Genomic DNA, 19,857 nt, shown 5'->3' on the forward strand with positions numbered 1-19,857 from the left:
CATAATTGGAATGACTAACATTTTGCCTCTGGTGGTTGATAAAGCACACAATTCTCCCATTTTATCCCAAATTCTGTCTTTAGTTTGAAACAAAATTGGCATTAGAGGACTGTGGGTTGTGAGCTTGAATTGATAGCAATATTACATTTGAATATTTTGCACCTCTCACACAAAACATGCCAGCGTTTGCCTCTTTCTTACATAAGAAACATCTTCCCGTGCTGGCTGCCATTTTAATGAAGTAGATACTGCATGCGTTGCTTGGTGCAGGCTCCTGGGGGAGGCACAGTGCAGTGTCAGGGTCCCTTATTTCTCTGTAACTGAGCCCGAGTGCCCCCTTTACCTGGAAATGGCTTTTGGCTAATACCTTGAGCGATTTTTAGTCTGCTCTGTTACTTTCACTGTTGGCTGATTGATTTGCATGCAAGAAGCTGTGCAGATGAAAAACTTTTATTAAAAAGCTTATGTGTAAGGCAATGGATGGTTGACAAATCCAGAATCAGAACCATAGGGTTGAATGCCTACAAATTGTAAAACCATTTGAAGTTTAAACTGAAATAATAGCAGTGATATTATTGGTATTCATCTTGCCAGGGCTTCCACCAAATGCCTGCCACATTTTCTTGTTCACTCTCCTTACAACCGGGAGACCCTTCCTTCATGGCACACAGGGCATTGCCAGTGTTTAAGAGATGACTTCTCCCCTCTCACAGTCACTGGGGGAAGGTGTCACTGATTAGACCAGTCAGGCTTGTTTGTGGGGGAGTATGCCTGGATTCCGACTTTTATTAGCCCCCAAGTGTTGCTGCTATTTTTCTCATTTAAATTTCAGTGGTTTTACGAGTGGTTGTCCCAGTCAGGTGCCTGTCTGCCAGTGACCTTTCTGATGTGATCTGCTTGTTAACCCTTTAGAACAATGACAACGAGACGGCCCTGCATTGTGCAGCGCAGTATGGCCACACAGAGGTGGTGAAGGTGCTCTTAGAGGAGCTGACGGACCCCACCATGCGCAACAACAAATTCGAGACCCCTTTGGACCTGGCAGCACTGTACGGGCGACTGGAGGTGGTGAAAATGCTCCTTAATGCACACCCCAACCTCCTGAGCTGCAACACTAAGAAGCACACCCCTCTGCACTTGGCAGCAAGGAATGGCCACAAAGCCGTGGTCCAGGTCCTCCTCGATGCTGGCATGGACAGCAACTACCAGGTAGCAGGGCGGGTGGGGGCTCCTCCAATCTCAAGAGACTCAGTCATTTTGCAGAAGGCACAAGGACCATGCTGCTGGGCTGTGCTCTTTATTTAGCACGTTTCACATCATGTTTCAAATGCTTATTTGCTGACTCATTCTAATGTGACACTATAGAAACAATGAACTCCTCAAGCAAGTCTATTATTTTTTTGTTTCTTTTCAGGGGGTAATCCGTAGTCATTAAACCCTGAAAAGATGTGCTTATGGACTGGCTCTCAAAACCAGAAAAGTTTCATTATCTTCCTATCCATGTGTTCCCACTGCCACCATTTAGCGCCTCCACAGTCTCATCAGCTTGACGTTGCCAGCAAGAAATGCCACACTTCCTTTCTTTGTTAGCCTTTCCCATTCAGATGAATAATTCCTTAGGTGTTGTGTTGACCAAACCACATTTGAAGTGAGGGTGTTTCTGTTGTACTTTTCTTCTTATTACTCCTTCCACCCAGGAAGGTAGAGTTCTGAGGCATTTCACCAGTAGATGGCTCTAAGAGTAACTGTTCAGTTATTCACACGTGGCCTGCTGGTGGCACAGAATGGCCTTGGTGTATGGGCCATGATCGTGGTTTTGGAATCCACACAAGAAAAGCTGGAAAGATAATGACAGAGGGCTTTGTGTAGTTTGTTTTATTTTATGTCCCTTCTTGTCTGTGTCCCCTTTGTCACGTGAAGCCGCACCAAACTGTTCTGATGACATCCCGCTCTGCGCTCTCGTTTGCTTTCCAGACGGAGATGGGCAGTGCTTTGCATGAGGCTGCTTTGTTTGGCAAGACCGATGTGGTGCAAATCCTGCTGGCTGCAGGTGAGAGGTCGGCAGCGCTCTTGTCTACACAGCATGCCAGGGTTGGGATTGTTTCTCCCTAGTCCCCTAAGGGGATTTTTGCTGGCTGTGTTTGAACTCAATGTATGTGTATCTCCACTGGTTGATTACAAGTGTGTAAACTGTTCTTGAATAGCTGGATTAAATGGCTCTGGATGAAAAATGTTGGCCATGCTGCTGACAGCCTTAAATGTCCTAAAATTTGACCCTTTTGGAGGCTAGCTTGAAAATGCTCACTCCCCTGGTCCACCTGGTGTGCCTTTCTAGGAATTGACGTCAACATAAAAGATAACCATGGACTGACTGCCCTAGACACTGTTCGGGAACTGCCTTCTCAAAAGAGCCAGCAAATAGCAGCATTAATTGAAGGTATCATCCTTTCTCCCTGTCTGGGTGACCAGGGGACACACGAATTGAACCAAGGCATTTGTATTTGGTGCAGCACTTTTTATTTTTATTTTTTGATCTTTCCATGTAGATCACATGACTGGAAAAAGAAGTACAAAAGAAGTAGATAAAACCGCCCCACCCCAGCCACCTCTCATCTCCAGTATGGACTCCATATCACAGAAGTCTCAGGGTAAGGTAACTCTCCCCTATCAGTAAAGGGGTGCTCAGCTTGAAAAGAGTTGAACATTCGTGGGCAGAATGGAAAAATCTTAATTTAAATAATAATTTTGGGGGGTTGTGAGTACTTAGTTTATATTCAGTTCATTTTTTGCCAACTACTATGTGAAGTTTTATTGGACATAGTTTATGCTTTTGACTGTGGGCCTCTTTCCTACTTTATTTTAGCCTCCACTTTTCCAGTTGGCTCTGTGAGATCTATTCTGAGATGTGTAGTAGAGAGGATCATCTCAAAATGAATTCAAATCTCAGTGAAACCTTCTTTTTCTAACACATAATCACAATCTAGTGCCTTGTACACAGTTGACGAGTAATAAAAATTTTTTTTTTTTTTTTTGAGATGGAGTCTCACTCTGTTGCCCAGGCTGGAGTGCAGTGGTGTGATCTCGGCTCACTGCAACCTCTGCCTCCCGGGTTCAAATGATTCTCCTGCCTCAGCCTCCCAAGTATGTGGGATTACAGGCACCTCCCACTACGCCCAGCTAATTTTTTTTTGTATTTTTAGTAGAGACAGGGTTTCACCATGTTGGCCAGGCTGGCCTCAAATTCCTGACCTCGAGATTTGCCTGCCTCAGCTTCCCAAAGTTCTGGGATTACAGGCGTGAGCCACCGTTCCCAGCCAATATTTAATGAGTATCATCTGATTGGTAGGGGGGTACATGGCAAATTTTGGTAATATATCATATGAGCAACAAATGTGGTCTGGATGGGAGCTTAGGGAGTCTAGCCTAACAGTAGTCAGGATCCACCTTTTCAGATGCATTTAGCAGCCTTTTGGGTCCTTGATATGATGAATACAAAGATAGAATAAAGATTGACACCTTTCCCCAAATATAGATCACAATAAAGAAGGCTAGAAAAACAGAACAAAGCTAAAAATGAAAAAGGGAAAGGGATTTCCCAGAGGAGTGCAGGGAGATAAGGGCTGAAGGGTGCCCAGCTCTCTGAACTGTGGAGTCCTTGTCTTCCTCCCACATGCACTTTTTTTCTTGACCGCATAATCTGCTAGTAATGGGATTAGTAGTTCACTAACCTCTTCAAGGATTTTACATTTATGGTTTTGATTATTTATAGGTGACCCAGAGTTGCCTGGGCTCTAATAATTGGTAACTTTGCAGAGTCACACATTTGGATTGCAGGTGCTCCGAGGCTGATAGTTATGTAACAGGCCAAGCTAACAGCTGCATGGGCCTCCAGCTCAGAAAGCCTTTGCCGTCCTCTATTTTGCTTGAGCACGTGGAGGCTCTTATTAAAGAATGTAAAGGGTAACTTAAGTTTTTCAGTTACACCTTGCTATATCTTATGGGTTAAGTTTATGTCATTATGGTATTGAGGTATTTTGGGACTTTATAAAGGCCTTGGGAGGTATCCCTTATAGATGTCAATGGTTTTTCATATTGAATTAAAGAAAAATCTGTTTAGATCTCAGGGTGTAAAGAACAGCTGAAACTATACGTATTCTTGTCCATGGAACAAAGTAATCATTTTCTTGCTCTGGGTTAGTGTTTGTGAGCGCGGGTGACTAAAGAGGCTTTGGGTTGCTGCAGTGGTTGGAACCTGAGATTCTGCTCCCCTTTAGTGACTCTCTTGCCCTCCATCCTCCTCTCAGGTGACGTGGAGAAAGCAGTGACTGAACTGATTATCGATTTTGATGCAAATGCTGAAGAAGAGGGTCCCTACGAAGCTCTGTATAATGCCATCTCCTGCCATTCGTTGGACAGCATGGCCAGCGGGCGATCATCTGACCGAGACTCCACGAACAAGGAGGCTGAGGCAGCAGGAGTGAAACCTGCTGGAGTGAGGCCTGTATGTGACCCGGGGCTTACACCTCCTGGGGGCTGTGTTGGCTGGCTGGCCCCTGAGGTGATGGGGCACGGGGAAGGGAGGTGTGATCCCTGGTGCCAGCTCATGTTTCCGGGGCCTGGAGCCCACTTATTCTCTTCTTCATGGGACTCTGCTGGGTCTCTCTTGCTGAGTGTACTGAAACTCTACAGATCACACTGAGGTTAGAGTTTCATTTTTTCTAGTTTCAGTATAAGCAGCTTGCATCTTTGCGTGACTTCATTGGCCTTAGAGCAAATTAAACATCTTATTTCTATTTAGCCTTAGTGTTGCTTCTGTCTTTGGAATTTTTGCTGTATATTGTCTGTTTTCTCTCTGAAAAGCAGAAACATACAGTGAAAGCTCACTGAAATGAGTTCCTATCTGTCCTGAGTGTATGCTTACTATCCACTTGCCCTGAAAGGATTCTCCATTTGGATTTGGGCAGGTTCTGGATTCAACAGGGTTGTAGCGGGGCTTAACATTGTATTTATTAGTATGTGGCATTCCTATTTTATCTAATTATAATGCCTCCAGCCATTGAGATAAGAGGATGAGAACAACTCTGAATTTTTCCTTCTCAAGGTCCACTTTCTCATCTTTCTGTTTCTTTCTCTAGTACAGATGCTCCTTGACTTTTACAGTGGGATTATATCCCGATAAAGCCATCGTAAGTTGAAAATCTCATAAGTCAAAGATGCAGGCAATACACCTAACCTACCAAACACCATAGCTTAGCCTAGCCTAGGTTAAATGTGCTCAGAATATTGCATGAGCCTACAATTGGGCAAAATCATCTAACATAAAGGCTGTTTTATAATAAAGTGTTGAATAGCTTATGTAATTTATTGAATACTGCACTGAAAGTGAAAAACAGAATGGTTTTGTGAGTACTGGAAGGACAGTTTCTACTGAATGCTTATTGCTTTCCCACGATGATAAGGTTGAAACATTGTACCATCGCTTTTACTTCTAGCCTTGTACATTGTTCTCAAGATAACTTACCCCTGGCTTCTCCCCTAGGGTTATGTTGGGAGTGTAGGCCTGAATCACTGGTCCCACTGACCCTCCTTCCTCCACTGCCATGCACAACAATTTGAGGTTTTGAGCAGTGCCCATTAGCTAAACTGACCATTGCTCTAATGAGATCCTAGTGCTAACCCCATCTGGAGACATATTTTCAGGCCTATGTTATTTCTTCCTGTTGGAGGGGCTGGCCTTTCCCTTTTGGTCTGAATCTGGCTTGGGACCATTTTGATGATCCTTTGGCTGCAGGTAACTCTTGTTTTTCAACTCTTCTTTCTTGCCCTGGGAATGGCCTTATGATTCTTAGAGTGTTCTTTTTCGTTAGGCTCTTTGCTGTGCCCTGCTATGCCCTGAAACACCATTTTAGTACGGATCTTGGAAAGGCCCGCAGTCTAGTGGTAGTCCACCAAAGTGGGTGTTATCAAGGACTGTGACAAAACTCCTTGTGAGCGGTGAAAGCAAGTGCATGTGCTGAGCACCACCAGTATAGCACTTCTATAGACAGCTAGTTATTTCACTTATTTTGCTTTTAGGCACAACGGAATTAAGCAAATCCAGGTTTGGAGGAAGGTGGTGTTTTAATTGGTACTTATAGGTGATGCCCATTAGGGGGCGCTGCAGTCTTTGCAAGAAGCTGCTCAGGGTTACTGAAGAAAGCTGAGAATGATTTCCTGTGATTGATTTACACAGGTCTCTTTGTTCCCTCCTGCTCTCCTTTTTGCCTCCTTCTCTCCCTCCTGTGGTCCTAAGCAGAAACGGGTGGATGCTTTGCCATTTTTACTTGTGTATGTTGTGGCTGTGCTGTCTTCCTGGCCCTTGGTAATTAACTATGGCAAAGGGCCTGTTTACCTCTTGGTAAACACAATGGATGGTATGTGTAAATCACTGCCGTACTTCTAAGCCCTGCTCCAAAGTTTTCACCTTAGAGAAAAAGACACAGGTATTTCTCTTTCCTTCCAGTGTCCCTGGTGATTGTTTCTTACACAAAAAGCTTCCATATTGTTCTTTCTAGGCTTTTTTGGCCTTAGGAAGGCTTCTAGGATGAGTTCTTTTTGTTGTTGTGTTTCCTTTTTGTTTTTTTTTCCCTCAGTTACTTGGTGTCCCAAGGTTGGTTAACTGGTGATGGATACAGGCCTGCTCCTTTTGCTGTTCCCTTCCTTACAAGGTGGCACTGGGACCAGGTTCCTGCACTTCTGGAGCAAAGAAGGGTGGGGAAAGTGGGACTTAGTGGGACATCTGATATAAATAGCTTTGTTTGGCTTGAACATACAGGCTTGTTTTGAAGTTGTTGCCATTGGGCATCCATCTGGTTCCAGGGTCTATGGGAATGACCGACTTATCAAGATAGAATACTGAGCAGTGAAGCCTGTTTTAAGAGAGAGATTATGGATGCCAAAATGCTAATGCGAATAGCTCCTAAAACATGAGAAACATCTTTCCATGCAGATTTTGCTTGGGCTCTCGCGTAACTCAGCGTTCTGTTCTTTGACTTTCTGAAATACTCCTGTTTTAACAACACAGTGAACAAACCTACAAGCCAGGGAATGAACCTGCAGGACAGCTCTTGTTTTGGGTCCCCCACTGCCTTTAGTAGGAACACTGATTCTCAAGCATGACGAGGGCTTTGGAATATAAACAGTGCTAAAGGCCCTGCAGGTACAATGGCAAATATCTCTTCAGCTTTCAGTTTTCCTTCATCAGGATCATCCTGTGTCTTCCTGAAATTGTTTACCCATGATCTAACTTATCCTGTGTCACCTTTTCAGTGACTTTCTTATTCTAGAGCAGGGGTTGGCAAACGACAGTCCACAAGCGTCTGTTTTTGTAAATAAAGTTTTATTGGAGCATAGCCACACTCATTTATTTACATATCATCTGTGGCTACTTTTGCATTATCATGGCAGAATTGACTGCAAAGCCTAAAATATTCACTATATGGCCCTTAAAAAGCTTCTTTTCCTTTTAAAAATGGGTTTAGATGGGCTGGGCACGGTGGCTTACGCCTGTAATCCCAGCACTTTGGGAGGCCAAGGCGGGTGGATCACAAGGTCAGGAGATCCAGACCATCCTGGGTAACATGGTGAAACCCTGTCTCTACTAAAAATACAAAAAATTAGCCAGGCGTGGTGGCGGGCACCTGTAGTCCCAGCTACTCGGGAGGCTGAGGCAGGAGAATGGCATGAACCCGGGAGGCGGAGCTTGCAGTGAGCCGAGATCGCGCCACTGCACTTCAGCCTGGGCGACAGAGTGAGACTCTGCCTCAAAAAATTTTTTTTTCAAATGGGTTTAGATGAAATAGAGTTTCATATAATACTTATTATTGAAGGAGGCAACCAAGGATAAGAGAACAGGTTGAGCTTTTTGCTAATAAATGGGAGTAGACCAGTATCAGAGCGTTAACGTTTCAACAGGAATTAACATTTTTGTCCTTGATTACTTTCCTCATTACTTCCTCAGTAACTTTGATTTGTTAGAACAAATTTCACAGGTTGATTTCTTTTGATCCAGTGTTTCCTCTTTCTAGAGTAGACTGAAAAGTGAACCACTGATTTTCCTAAGGTAAAGTTTTATGTATCAGTATTATGAAGGAAATTTTCTAACAAGGCAGTTATGTGTTCTCAGTACTGGCATTTCTCACTGTGGTCTAGGATATGAAAGAGGTGTTTATGATCTCTGCTACAGACATCAAAAACCGTAGAGCATGCTAATTGAATTGTGTATGTATGCACAGAGTTCTCCATCTGTTCAGAGACGAAACCTTGACTTTAGTCTCTCAGGGGAGTTCCATACATTATTTTTTTCATTTCTAAGGGCTAAGATGAGGGCAAACCAAAAAATTAGATACTTAAAAAAGAGATCGCAAAATATTTATTTTTTTCTCTTGTGCAGAGGGAACGTCCACCGCCTCCAGCAAAGCCACCGCCCGACGAAGAGGAAGAAGACCACATAGATAAGAAGTATTTTCCCTTGACAGCTTCTGAGGTAGAGGGTTGTGGGTTTATTCCCCATTGCTGAAATTTGAGTTTGTTGAAAAGTGCATCGATGTGTGCTTTAAAAGTCTTTGCTTTCTCATCTTCTCATCAGCTCTTTGGATTATAAATTTGTATTATGTGTACTAGTAATCTGGAATAAGACCTTCCAAACTCACAAAGAATTTTAATATAGCTCTCGCAGACAGGCCCAGTATTGATCTGCCATACCACACGGAAAGTAAAATGTACATTTTTTCCTGGCTCCAATAAGCTGAACAGTCTCACTTTTTGCTTTTAAGCCTCTTGTCTTTTGATACAAGATGTAGAGCTTCCCTTTAATCACTGTTCCCTAGACTGTGCCTCATTAGCAAGCTTTAGTGCTTCTGCCCCAAACATCTTATTCCTGTTTTTGTATTTTTTCCTGTTCATTTCACATGAAGACTCTACACCAGGACAAACATGAATTGAGCCATGAAGACTCAATTAGAAAAGACATAGGAGTTATGTGGGATGGCCGGGGCTGGAAGATCAAAGAAGTTTATTTGAAAAGAATAGTCTACCCTTTTGAAAAGGAAATGTCATCATGAGGCAAATAACTCAATCACTTAGAAGTGTGAAAAAATTGTGTTTTCCTTAATCTTTCATCTTCAAAATGCTCTGCTAACACTTCCTGCCATTAGAATATATCTATGGAATATTTATTGAAAATATTACATAATTTTATTAGTCATTTTGTAGCTCATTCAATGCCCTATTCTCTAATTTAAAAATCAGCTAATATAAAACAGTTAATTACTCTCATCACTTTGTCCCTAGAAGTTCGAGTTATTGATTTTTTACAGTATTGCCACGGACCATGGCAAGTTCTTTTATTCAGTATAAACACATGGAACCAGAAGGATGGCTTTAGTTTAACAAAATGTATAAATACAAGGAAGCCCTTTTAAAAACGTAAAAGTCAGTGTTGGAGATAGGGGAAGATTTCTATGCTAGGTACAAATTCTGTCCTTAATTCTTTCCTTTAATTACAAAATGCTTATTATAATGTCTCATCTAAGGGTTTCTAGATTTGCAGCCTGTTATTACCACCTCTGGATAATAACACATTTCTAGTAGATCCAAGTGTATGCAGTAAATCCTTCCATATTTTTATATAAATAGAAGTTTGTCTCATTACCCCCCTCCTTTTTTTTTTTTTTTTTTTTTTTTTTAACAAGGAGAAGCCTAATAATAAGAATATTCAGTTGGGGCTGGTTCTCTGTAAATGCCTTCTGCCCCTCTTTAACAAGGACTTGAGTTAAAATTCATAATGCTTGGGCAAGGCTCTTAAAGAAACACTGGATTATACCCAGAACTTTCTATTCTCCCAAGGTTTTCTAAAGCATGCAATGTGGCAATAACACAGTGTCAAGAAGTGGTGGCTGGGAGAGAGAAGGGGGAAATCTTCATATTACTCTCCTAGATGGGAGAGTTTGAGATACATTTTCTAAAACTTGCTTCTGAATAGCCTGGAATTCTGGATCAGTTGGACCAGCATAGTCAGTATTTGGAAGATGGTGAAACACTGAATTTGCTAATTTACTGGTGATTATAGGTACCTGAATACAGAGGTGATACGGCCTGCATATGATCCAGGCAGATTTTATTCATATGCTGTAGTTTGTAGTCTGAATGGTCTTCTTCAAAGTGTACTATTATATATATTTTTTGGACTTTGTTGTCTTTCCCTGTCTTTCCTTATACTGTTAAAGCTTTAATACCCTAGACTCTATCATATCTCAGGAGACACTGACTTCATCAAACTTAGGTTTTTGTCTTTGGCAGGCTATCTGCCCCAATATTTGTATTCCTATTCCTAAGCCTGGTCATTGTCAGATGACTCACAGAAGCCTTTAGGAGAAGCCAGAGTATACCTAGCTCTAGGAGTGCTTATCAGATTAATGACCTGATCATGAAACTGGCTTAAAAACATTAGACACATATACTCACACACATACACATGCTGTGTAGATGTTTTTGCCCACAGAAGGGGCTGCCAGCTGCATCAGGACTGGCCGTAGTCTTCTCTGTGCTCAGATATGCTAAATATTCATGGAAGTTGCAGCTGCTGGAGTATCTCTTCCCAGAAAGCTCCCACACCCCAACTGGACATTCCACTGGTCACTGTTAGGTGGTGACTGCTCATAGCTTTTCTCTGCAGCAGAAATGTTGCTTTCCACATAGCCGGGAAAAAAAAAAAAAAATATATATATATATATATATATATATACACACACACACACACACACACATATATATACATACATATATATACATATATACACACACATATATATACATATATATACACACATATATATATACATATATATACACATATATATACACACACATATATATACACACATATATATATATGGCTTTGATTTATTGCCAGCCCTGGAGGAAAGGAAAAAAAAAAGATTAAGGAGTAATTTAGTAAAGAGCAGAATCCTTTCTGTTGAAAATCAGTTATTGCCGTATTGACTATGACATAGGGCTTCTGGAGTGGGAGCTAGGAAGGCTCAAAGAAAAGCAGTTTATTGTTTTATTGTGAGGATTTTTAATCCCATAGCTGGTAGGAGCCAGCACCAAGAAGAAATGATCACTCTACTTGTCGTCTGGGTGTGAGCAATTGGATGAAGAAGAAAATGAAAGCCAGAAGAAAATGAGGCCATACTGGTCCAGGATCAAGGGAATTGACTTTTATGCCCATGGCTCTGTTGTGAGCTTTCTGTATAACCTTGGACAAGTCCCCAGACCTCTCTGGGAACCAGGTTTGTCATCTGCGAATGAAAGAGCAGAACCGGGTGCTCTCTGGCTGTTACTGTGATGGTTAGGATCCCTTCCAGCTCTGGCATTTGATGGTTCTCTGCCTCTATTTGTCCTGCACAAGAACTAGGCACAGAGTGAAAGCAGGTCCAGTGGGCCTGATTTTCCACATGGAAGCCATCAGCCCTCTGCTGCATGAGAAGAAAGGATATTATAGGCTGGGCATCCAGGCTGTCAATTACCTACCTCTGAAGGAAGCATGCCCGAGGCTATATGAGAGTTCTTCCTGTGTGCGGAACACTCACTGAATCAGATTTCTAGGGCTCGGTGTAAGTGATAGCTGTAGGTGCGTAAACCTGCAGAACACAAATTCCTGCCTGTGATGCCTGTGGTATTAAGTTGACACAGTGTGAACTGCTTAATGGTCCCTCTTTGTTCCCTTAATTGTGTTCCTATCAAGAGGCAAGGAATAAGTAATATGAGTAAATGGCTCATTGTAATGAAATAGCTTTTAGCTTCCAGGTAGCTTGCTGTAAGTGGAGGTTCCTGCTGTGCTTAGCAGAATTTTGGAAGGAAACTGTCCTTTTGCCTTTAGAGTGGCAGCCTTGTTAACAAACAGGAGCTGCAGTTTCTTGTTTAGTCTGACGCTACTAGAGTCCTTGTTGTCTCATTAGGCACATAACACAGTGAGCTATGCCTTGAGAAGCAAAAACCCGACGAACCACAAACCTGATGCATTTCCAGTGGGCTGAGGGACATGTCAGTATGGAAGGAAATCTCTGTGTTTGCCAAGGAATCACATTTTTAGGGTAGCATTATTTGTTAGATGGAATTGGGAATTCCCCCCCACTCCCACCCCCTTGTTTGTAATACATTACTTGTCCTAGCCAAACTGATCAAGAAGAGATCTTGAGCCTTGGTTTGCTGTTCTAATAAGTAGGATTTGTCTTAATACTAGCTTATTCTTATTTTTCTTCTTATTTTGCCTGTGAAACAGTTTGGATTCTTAGGACAACTGGGCCAGAATTATCCTCTAAAGCAAGGACATCCATTGTCTCTCACAAAGTGGCTGTAGCACTAATTGTGGTGTCTACAGCTTGATTCAAGGGAAAGCGTGGCTACTCTGGTACCAAGACAAGCTGTGGCCATCAGGCCCTCAGCTGGTCAAAGCCTTACAGTTGCCAGGTGTAGGAGCCAGCTCTGGTTCCGTTATTTCATCAGAGACACTTGACTGCCTGGATTAGGAATTTCTCAGTAGACAGCTGCTTTTCCCCCTCCACACTGAAATTCAAACTTTCTAGCCACTTGACTCTTCAGAGCAGAGATTGGTGGAAGTAATTTAAAATTGTATTATCATAAAGGTTGTAGGAATCCAGTTTTGGGGATATCCTTCCCAATAACCCTCAGGACCTCTGAAGAAAAGCTCACAGAAATAGAGATGGACTTACAGACAAGTTTGTTTTTAGTAAACGTCAAATGTTGAGGGTCAGTTGGAAGTCATTTTGGTTTCCTCTTGAGGAGGTGGGAAGGATTCCAGTCTTTGGATAGTATATGTGCATATTAGAAAAGAAACATGGAGAAAGAGGTCTGCCTTCACGATGGAGCATGGCTAAGAGCTGCTTGGCAAGTATTAGCCTCAGAAAAGAGATTATGCAGAACACTGTAGGCATGGGAGATGCAAGAAAGGAAGGATCCTGGATTTTATTTAGCATTTTTTGAAGACTAAAATCAAAGAAAAGGGAGTTTTTTGTTTTTTTGTTTTTGTTTTTCCTTAGAGACAGGATCTTGTTCTGTCACCCAGGCTGGAGTTCTGTGGCACAATCCTGGTTCACTGCAGCCTCAAACTTCTGGGCTCAAGTGATCCTCAGAAAGGGGTGTATTCTAATCAAAGGCCTTTCAGATTAGAGGTATGGATATATATCCAGAAATGCAGTTGTGATTCTATGTGACACTTGAATTATTCACCTTCTCTTTTCCACCTTTCTTCTTTGATGAAAAAAGAGCCAATAATCTCGAATTTGTTCCACACTGCCTGTCTTGGTATTAGCCACATGCACAAGATACACTGGATGTTTCTCTCCCTTAGGTTCTGTCCATGAGACCTAGGATTCATGGGAGTGCGGCCCGGGAAGAAGACGAACACCCTTATGAACTGTTGTTAACAGCAGAGACAAAGAAAGTGGTGTTGGTGGATGGAAAAACAAAAGGTACGTTCCCCACAACTCCTGGCAGAACCAACTCCAAAGGGATTTTTAAAGTTTGTGATCCTGAGTGGAAGGGGAAGATGTCGTAACTATGATATTCCTTGGGTTGTGGTGGTTGGGTTTCACGATGATCTGGGATGGTGGGTACATTATGGCTTTTCATTTCCAATACCTGACCTATATGCTCTAGGTTGGAGTTGGCTGCCACCTTCAGTATGCGAAGCAAGGAAAAGGTTAGGTCAGACTAGGTGCTAACTGTGGGAGGAGAGACCACAAGCCCCATGGCAGAGATTGATTTGGGGTCTCAAATCATAAACCCTCAAGTTAATGCTGTGGAAAAACAAGCTCAACAAGTCAGTCCCTTTGGGTTCAGGCTGACGGCACAGACTCTGCTTTTGAGTCCTGACCTCAGAGTGAGACACTCCTGGGGAGGGGCCCGTGATTGGCTGCCACCCTGTAACTAGAGTGCTCTGTCGCCTTGGCCTACTTTCATTGCCTCTGCAAAATTCAGTTTCCTCTGTAAGGGAGTGAGTGCTGCAGTACTGAGATCCAGCCCGTCGATATAAGTGCAGTCACGACAGAGGTGAGTGTGCACTGCTGGAGAATTTGTGTCAACCCCTGTTCTAAGGAAGAATGATAAGGGACAATGCAGTTCCCACTGCAGTTTGAAGGAACTCTTGTGACCTTTCCCAGCTCTCTACAGCTTGCAGGTATTAGGGCCTTCATGGGGTATGCGTACCTTCTTTCAACCCTAAGACATTCCATGGTTCAGGTAAGAACAGAGGATGAGATGGTTTCCTTTGAAATGCCCTTTGCTGAGATCTGTCAGTGGGTAGAGGGCGGCAAAGAGAATGTGTGCATATGCGTATGACATTGTAGACTTTATTTTTAACGGTCCTGTTTAAAAGGTTTTCTCTTGCATGCAGACATTGTGGTCATTTTCATAGTGTTTTTTTTGTTTTGTTTTGTATTTTATGGTTTCCATTCAGAGCTTTTTAAAAAAGTTATAATTTAGATACAGTAAAATTTATCCTTTTTGGTGTGTAGTTCTGTGAATTTTGACAGATGGAGTTGTATAACTGCCATCACAATAAAAATATAGAACAGTTTCATCCCCAAAATTTTTCCATGTTCTTTTGTAGTCAACCCCTCTACCTTCCCTTATTTCTCACAACCACTGCTCTGATGTCTGTCCCAATAGTTTTGCCTTTTCCAGAATGTCATATAAATGGAATCATACAATCTGTAGCCTTTTGAGCCTGGCCCCTTTCACTTCGCTAATACATTTGAAATTCATCCATGTCATTGCATATATCAATAATTCGTTCCTTTTCATTGCTACTATCCCATTGTGTGGATATACCCCAGTTTATCCCTTCTCTAGCTGAGGGATATTTGGGTCATTTACAGTTTTTGGCAATTACAAATAAATCACTATAAACATTCACTTACAGATTTTTGTGTGAACAGAAGTTTTCATTTCACTTAGATATGTACCTATGAATGGGATTGCTGGGTATCCCAGCAATAGATGTTTAACTTTATATGAAATATATAATATGTTTAACTTTATAGGAAACTGCCAAACTATTTTCCAGAGTGATTATACCATTTTGCGTTTCCATCAGAAGTGTATGAGAGTGATATACATCTACTTGCTATATATATCATCCCTAGCACTTAATATTGTCAGGTTTTAAAAATTTTAGCCATTCTAGTAGATACGCGGTGTTAGTTCATTATGGATTTAATTTTCATTTTCCTAATATCTAATGATGTTGAGCATTGATTAATGTGATTAGTTACCATCCTTAATATCTAATTAAATGTCTATTCAAATTTTTGCTCATTGAAAAAAATTAGATTGTTTTCTTATTATTGAGTTGTGAATTCTTTATATATTTTACATACAAATTCTTCATTAGATATGTGATTTTCTCCCAATCTGTGACTTGTCTTTTTGTTGCCTTAACAGTGTCTTTTGAAGAGAAGTGATTCTTAATTTTGATAAAGTTCAGTTTATCCTGTTTTTAAAAAATGGATAAGGTCACCAATCTTTTTTTTTTTTTTTTAAGATGGAGTCTTGCTCTGTCACCAGGCTGGAGTGTAGTGGCCCAATCTCAGCTCACTGCAACCTCCACTTCCTGGGTTCAAGCAATTCTCCTGCCTCAGCCTCCTGAGTAGCTGAGTCCACAGGCGCGTGCTACCACGCCCAGCTAATTTTTGTATTTTTAGTAGAGCTAGGGTTTCACCATGTTGGCCAGGATGGTCTCGATCTCTTGACCTCGTGATCCACCTGCCTTGGCCTCCCAAAGTGCTGGGATAACAGGCGTGAGCCACCATGCCTGGCCACCAATCTTTTCTATGTTTTTTTGCTAAAAATTTTATATCTTAGGTCTTACACTTAAATCTATGATCAATTGTGAGTTAATTTTTATATATGGTGTGAGGTATGGATCAAGTTTCATTGTTTTACAAATGGCTATCCAATTGTTTCTGCACAATTTGTTGAAAAAGACCTTCCTTTCACTATTGAATTGTCTTTGCAACTTTGTTACTTTTTTCAGAATTGTTTTAGATATTCTAGTTCCATTGTCTTTCCCATTTAGAATCAGCTTATTGATTTCTTCTCCATCCCCACACCCGGTTCTTAGTGTGCACAGCTTGTTGATTTCTACAAAAAGTCCTGTTGGGATTTTGTTTGGGATTATATTGAATCTATATTGATTGTGAAGAATTGATAACTATATTGAGTCTTCCAATCATATTGGTAGAATTTTTTTTTTTTTTTTTTTTTTTTTGAGACAGAGTCTTGCTCTGTCACCCAGGCTGGAGTGCAGTGGCATGACCTCAGCTCACTGCAACCACCACCTCCCAGGTTCAAGTGATTCTCCTGCCTCAGCCTCTCATGTAGCTGGGATTACAGGCATCCACCACCATGCCTGGCTAATTATTGATTTTTAGTAGAGACGGGGTTTTGCCGTGTTGGCCAGGCTGATCTCGAACTCCTGACCTCAGGTGATCCACCCGCCTAAGCCTCCCAAACTGCTGGGATTACAGGTGTGAGGCACCAAGCCTGGCCATATTGGTAGATTTTTAATTAAAACATTTAGAAAAGGTGAAGTAGAACACCAATGCCCTCTCTAGTCATTCAACAATAAATTATGCTTAAAAAACTAACCCTTAAAAAACAAGCAATTAATGAATGCTGTGTTTGAAAATGGTTCATAGTGAAGGAATAATTTTTAGCATCATGGAGGAGGGAGATTCCAGTTCTTTCTCTCTTTCATTCAAAGGTTTCATCTGGAACCACCACAAGATAATTGACTCAACCTTTGGAAGAAAGAAAAGTGGAAAGTTAGACTAACTTCATAAGTGGTGCTGGTGTCCTTAGCTACCAAGTGTGCTTGAAAGGGATTTTGTATCCCCATATCAAGAGATCGTCAGGTTAAGGAGGGAACTGCCAAGGAGGACTTTTGGCTACACATCTGGTCCTCCTATGCTTTGGTTTCTTCCAATTCTGCAGTATTGGGCTAAGTGTTGAGAGTGGGTGGTATAGAAGCAGATTTAATTGAACCACAGGCTGTGGGATGTGCCTTCCTCAAGGCTTGCTGTTTAGATCACTCAAAGAGCTTTCAGACAAAATACCTGAGACACTGAATATGAAAATGGGCTCTGCTAGTTTCTTAGAAGCCTTGCCTATCCTGGCAGCCTGGCAGGAAAAGCTAGCCTAGAAGGAGTGCCTGCTAAGGTTGGTATAAGTGAGGCACATCAGCAGACCATGTGGTAGGTATTACTGAATCTTTTCTGTATTTCCTTTAATGTCATTGTCTTATGCAGCTTTTATGAATTAATTGATCAGTTTTCAAAAGGCCATGTTAGTGAGACTGTCAGAGCTTTTAACCCCTCCTTAGTATAATTTAAAAAACTACAATGTGTGAGGGGTGGTGAGGGAAGAGAGAGACCCTCTCATATTGTTTTATACTCAGAAAAGGAAAGAGAAGCAAAACTAAAGGCAGGTAGCCCGGCACCTAGGAACAGACCCAAAACCAAGGAACCAGACCCGAAACCAGGCCTGGGCCTGCCTGACCTAAGCCTGGTAGTTAAAATTCTACCCCTGACCTAGCAACTGATGTTATCTATATATTATAGAAAGACATTGTAAAACTTCCCGGTCTGTTCTATTTCACTCTAACCACCGGTGCATGCAGCCCCTGTCACGTACCCTCTGCTTGCTCAATCGATCATGACCCTCTCACGCGGACCCCCCTTAGAGTTGTGAGCCCTTAAAAGGGACAGGAATTGCTCACTCGGGGAGCTCGGATTTTAAGACACTAGCCTGCTGATGCTCCCAGCTGATTAAAGCCACTCCCTTCACTATCTCGGTGTCTGAGGGGTTTTGTCTGCGGCTTGTCCTGCTACATTTCTTGGTTCCCTGACCGGGAAGCGAGGTGATTAACGGATGGTTGAGGCAGCTCCTTAGGCGACTTTAGCCTGCCCTGTGGAACATCCCTGCGGGGGACTCCAACCAGCCAAAGCGACGCGGATCCTGAGAGTGCTCCTGGGTAGGCACTTGCCATGATGGGACGCCTCGCCAGAGCAGTGTGTGGCAGGCCCCTGTGGAGGATCAGCACAGTGGCTGAACACCGGGAAGGAACTGGCATTTGGAGTCTGGACATCTAAAACTTGGTAAGACTCGTCTTTGGAACTTGCCCACTCCATCTGAGTGGAAGCGTGGCCTGATCACCCACGGTATGCCTTTATCGGCACTTTGGTTTTGGTTTTGACATGTTTTGAATTCCTTGACAGGATTGGTCTTGGGAATTTGCCTCTACCATTTGAGCGGAAGCATGGCCTGATCACCCATGGCGTGCCTGTACCGGCACTTTGGTTTTTGTTTTTGACTTGACTTGGATTGCTTGATACTTTGGTTTTGGTTTTGACCTGGCTTGGATTTCTGTATACTCTGATTTTGGTTTTGATTTTGGTTTGGTGTAAACTGCAAAAGTGTGTGTGTGCCCTTTTTACCTGTTCTTTGTTTTGTGCGTGTGGTGTGAGCGTGGTGTTTTGTCTCAAAGAAGCATGGGTCAGGAACAAATAAGCCCACCCTACTAGGAACTATGTTGAAAAATTTCAAGAAAGGATTTAAGGGAGATTACGGTGTTACTATGACACCAGGAAAACTTAGAACTTTGTGTGAAATAGACTGGCCAGCATTAGAGGTGCGTTGGCCATCAGAAGGAAGCCTAGACAGGTCCCTTGTTTCAAAGGTATGGCACAAGGTAACCTGTAAGCCAAGGCACCCAGACCAGTTTCCCTACATAGACAGTTACAGCTGGTTTTAGACCCCCTTCCCCACCACAGTAGTTAAGAGAACAGCAGCATAAGTGGCTGGCAGAGGCAAGGAAAGACCAGCAGAGAGAAAGAGAGGAAAAGACAGGAAGAGACAGAGAGACAAAGAAGGAGTCAAGAAAAGAGAGAGACAGAGAAAGAGAGAGGCAGAAAGAGGAAGAGACAGAGGCAAAAGGAAAGTCAAAGAGAGAGAGAGAGAGACAGAAAGTCAAAGAGAGAAAAAGAGAAAGAGAGAAATATACAAGTAGTTAAGAAAAAAACAGTATACCCTATTCCTTTAAAAGCCAAGGTAAATTTGAAACCTATAATTGATAATTAAAGGTATTCTCCGTAACCCTGTAACACTCTAATACCACTTTGTTGTCAGTGTAGTCAGTGTAAACAAGGGCGTATCCCGAAAGCACTGAGGCCTTCCTATCAAAAATCCTTAACCCAATAACCCGCGGATGGCCCAGATGCATTCAATCTGTAGTGGCAGCTGCTTTGCTAATGAAAAAAAAAAAAAAAAGCCATCTATACCAATTCTAAGTTAATTTAGACTAAACAAGGTCTTATTAATAGCAAAGGATAATTGAAATCCCAAACTTACAAGGTTTTCAACAAAAGTAAAGTTTGCTAAAAGTTAACAGTGTAACATGTATTATAGTAACTTCTAATCTTGTGGCCTTAGACAGTCTAGTCCACAGACGTAAAGAAAGTTCACTTAAAAAAAAAAAAAGAATGGTTATCTTCAAAGAAAAAAAAGTGGAGGGAGGCAAAATTTATGTAAAAAGAGTGTTATATAGTAAATTCTTGTCCTGAAATAAATTAACCAGTTGTTTAAAGAAAAAAATGTTTGTAATAAGTCAGAAAGTTGAGACATGTTGAAGAATTGTCTGTGAAAGTCATGAAAGAAAAAATGTTATAAAAAAATTTATGCAAAAAATGTTGTATAATTTAAAAGTAATAAAGCCTCCTGAGTACTATTAAAGAAACA

At 41.9% G+C, this 19,857-nt stretch overlaps 1 protein-coding gene across 13 annotated transcripts in view; it reads left to right on the forward strand.

Annotated features, from left to right (window-relative positions):
* Positions 1-19,857, forward strand: part of ANKS1A (ankyrin repeat and sterile alpha motif domain containing 1A) — a 203,354-nt gene that overhangs the window by 92,724 nt on the left and 90,773 nt on the right. For all 13 annotated transcript variants that reach the window (XM_034961904.4, XM_034961898.3, XM_034961901.3 and 10 more), the window contains 7 exons: positions 913-1,209; positions 1,975-2,050; positions 2,336-2,437; positions 2,547-2,648; positions 4,305-4,501; positions 8,432-8,524; positions 13,412-13,532. In XM_034961904.4, coding sequence (XP_034817795.3) covers positions 913-1,209; positions 1,975-2,050; positions 2,336-2,437; positions 2,547-2,648; positions 4,305-4,501; positions 8,432-8,524; positions 13,412-13,532 — 988 coding nt within the window. The remainder of the gene's footprint in view (positions 1-912; positions 1,210-1,974; positions 2,051-2,335; positions 2,438-2,546; positions 2,649-4,304; positions 4,502-8,431; positions 8,525-13,411; positions 13,533-19,857) is intronic.

The sequence above is a fragment of the Pan paniscus genome, chromosome 5 (assembly GCF_029289425.2).
Source record: "Pan paniscus chromosome 5, NHGRI_mPanPan1-v2.0_pri, whole genome shotgun sequence".
Lineage (NCBI taxonomy): Eukaryota > Metazoa > Chordata > Mammalia > Primates > Hominidae > Pan > Pan paniscus.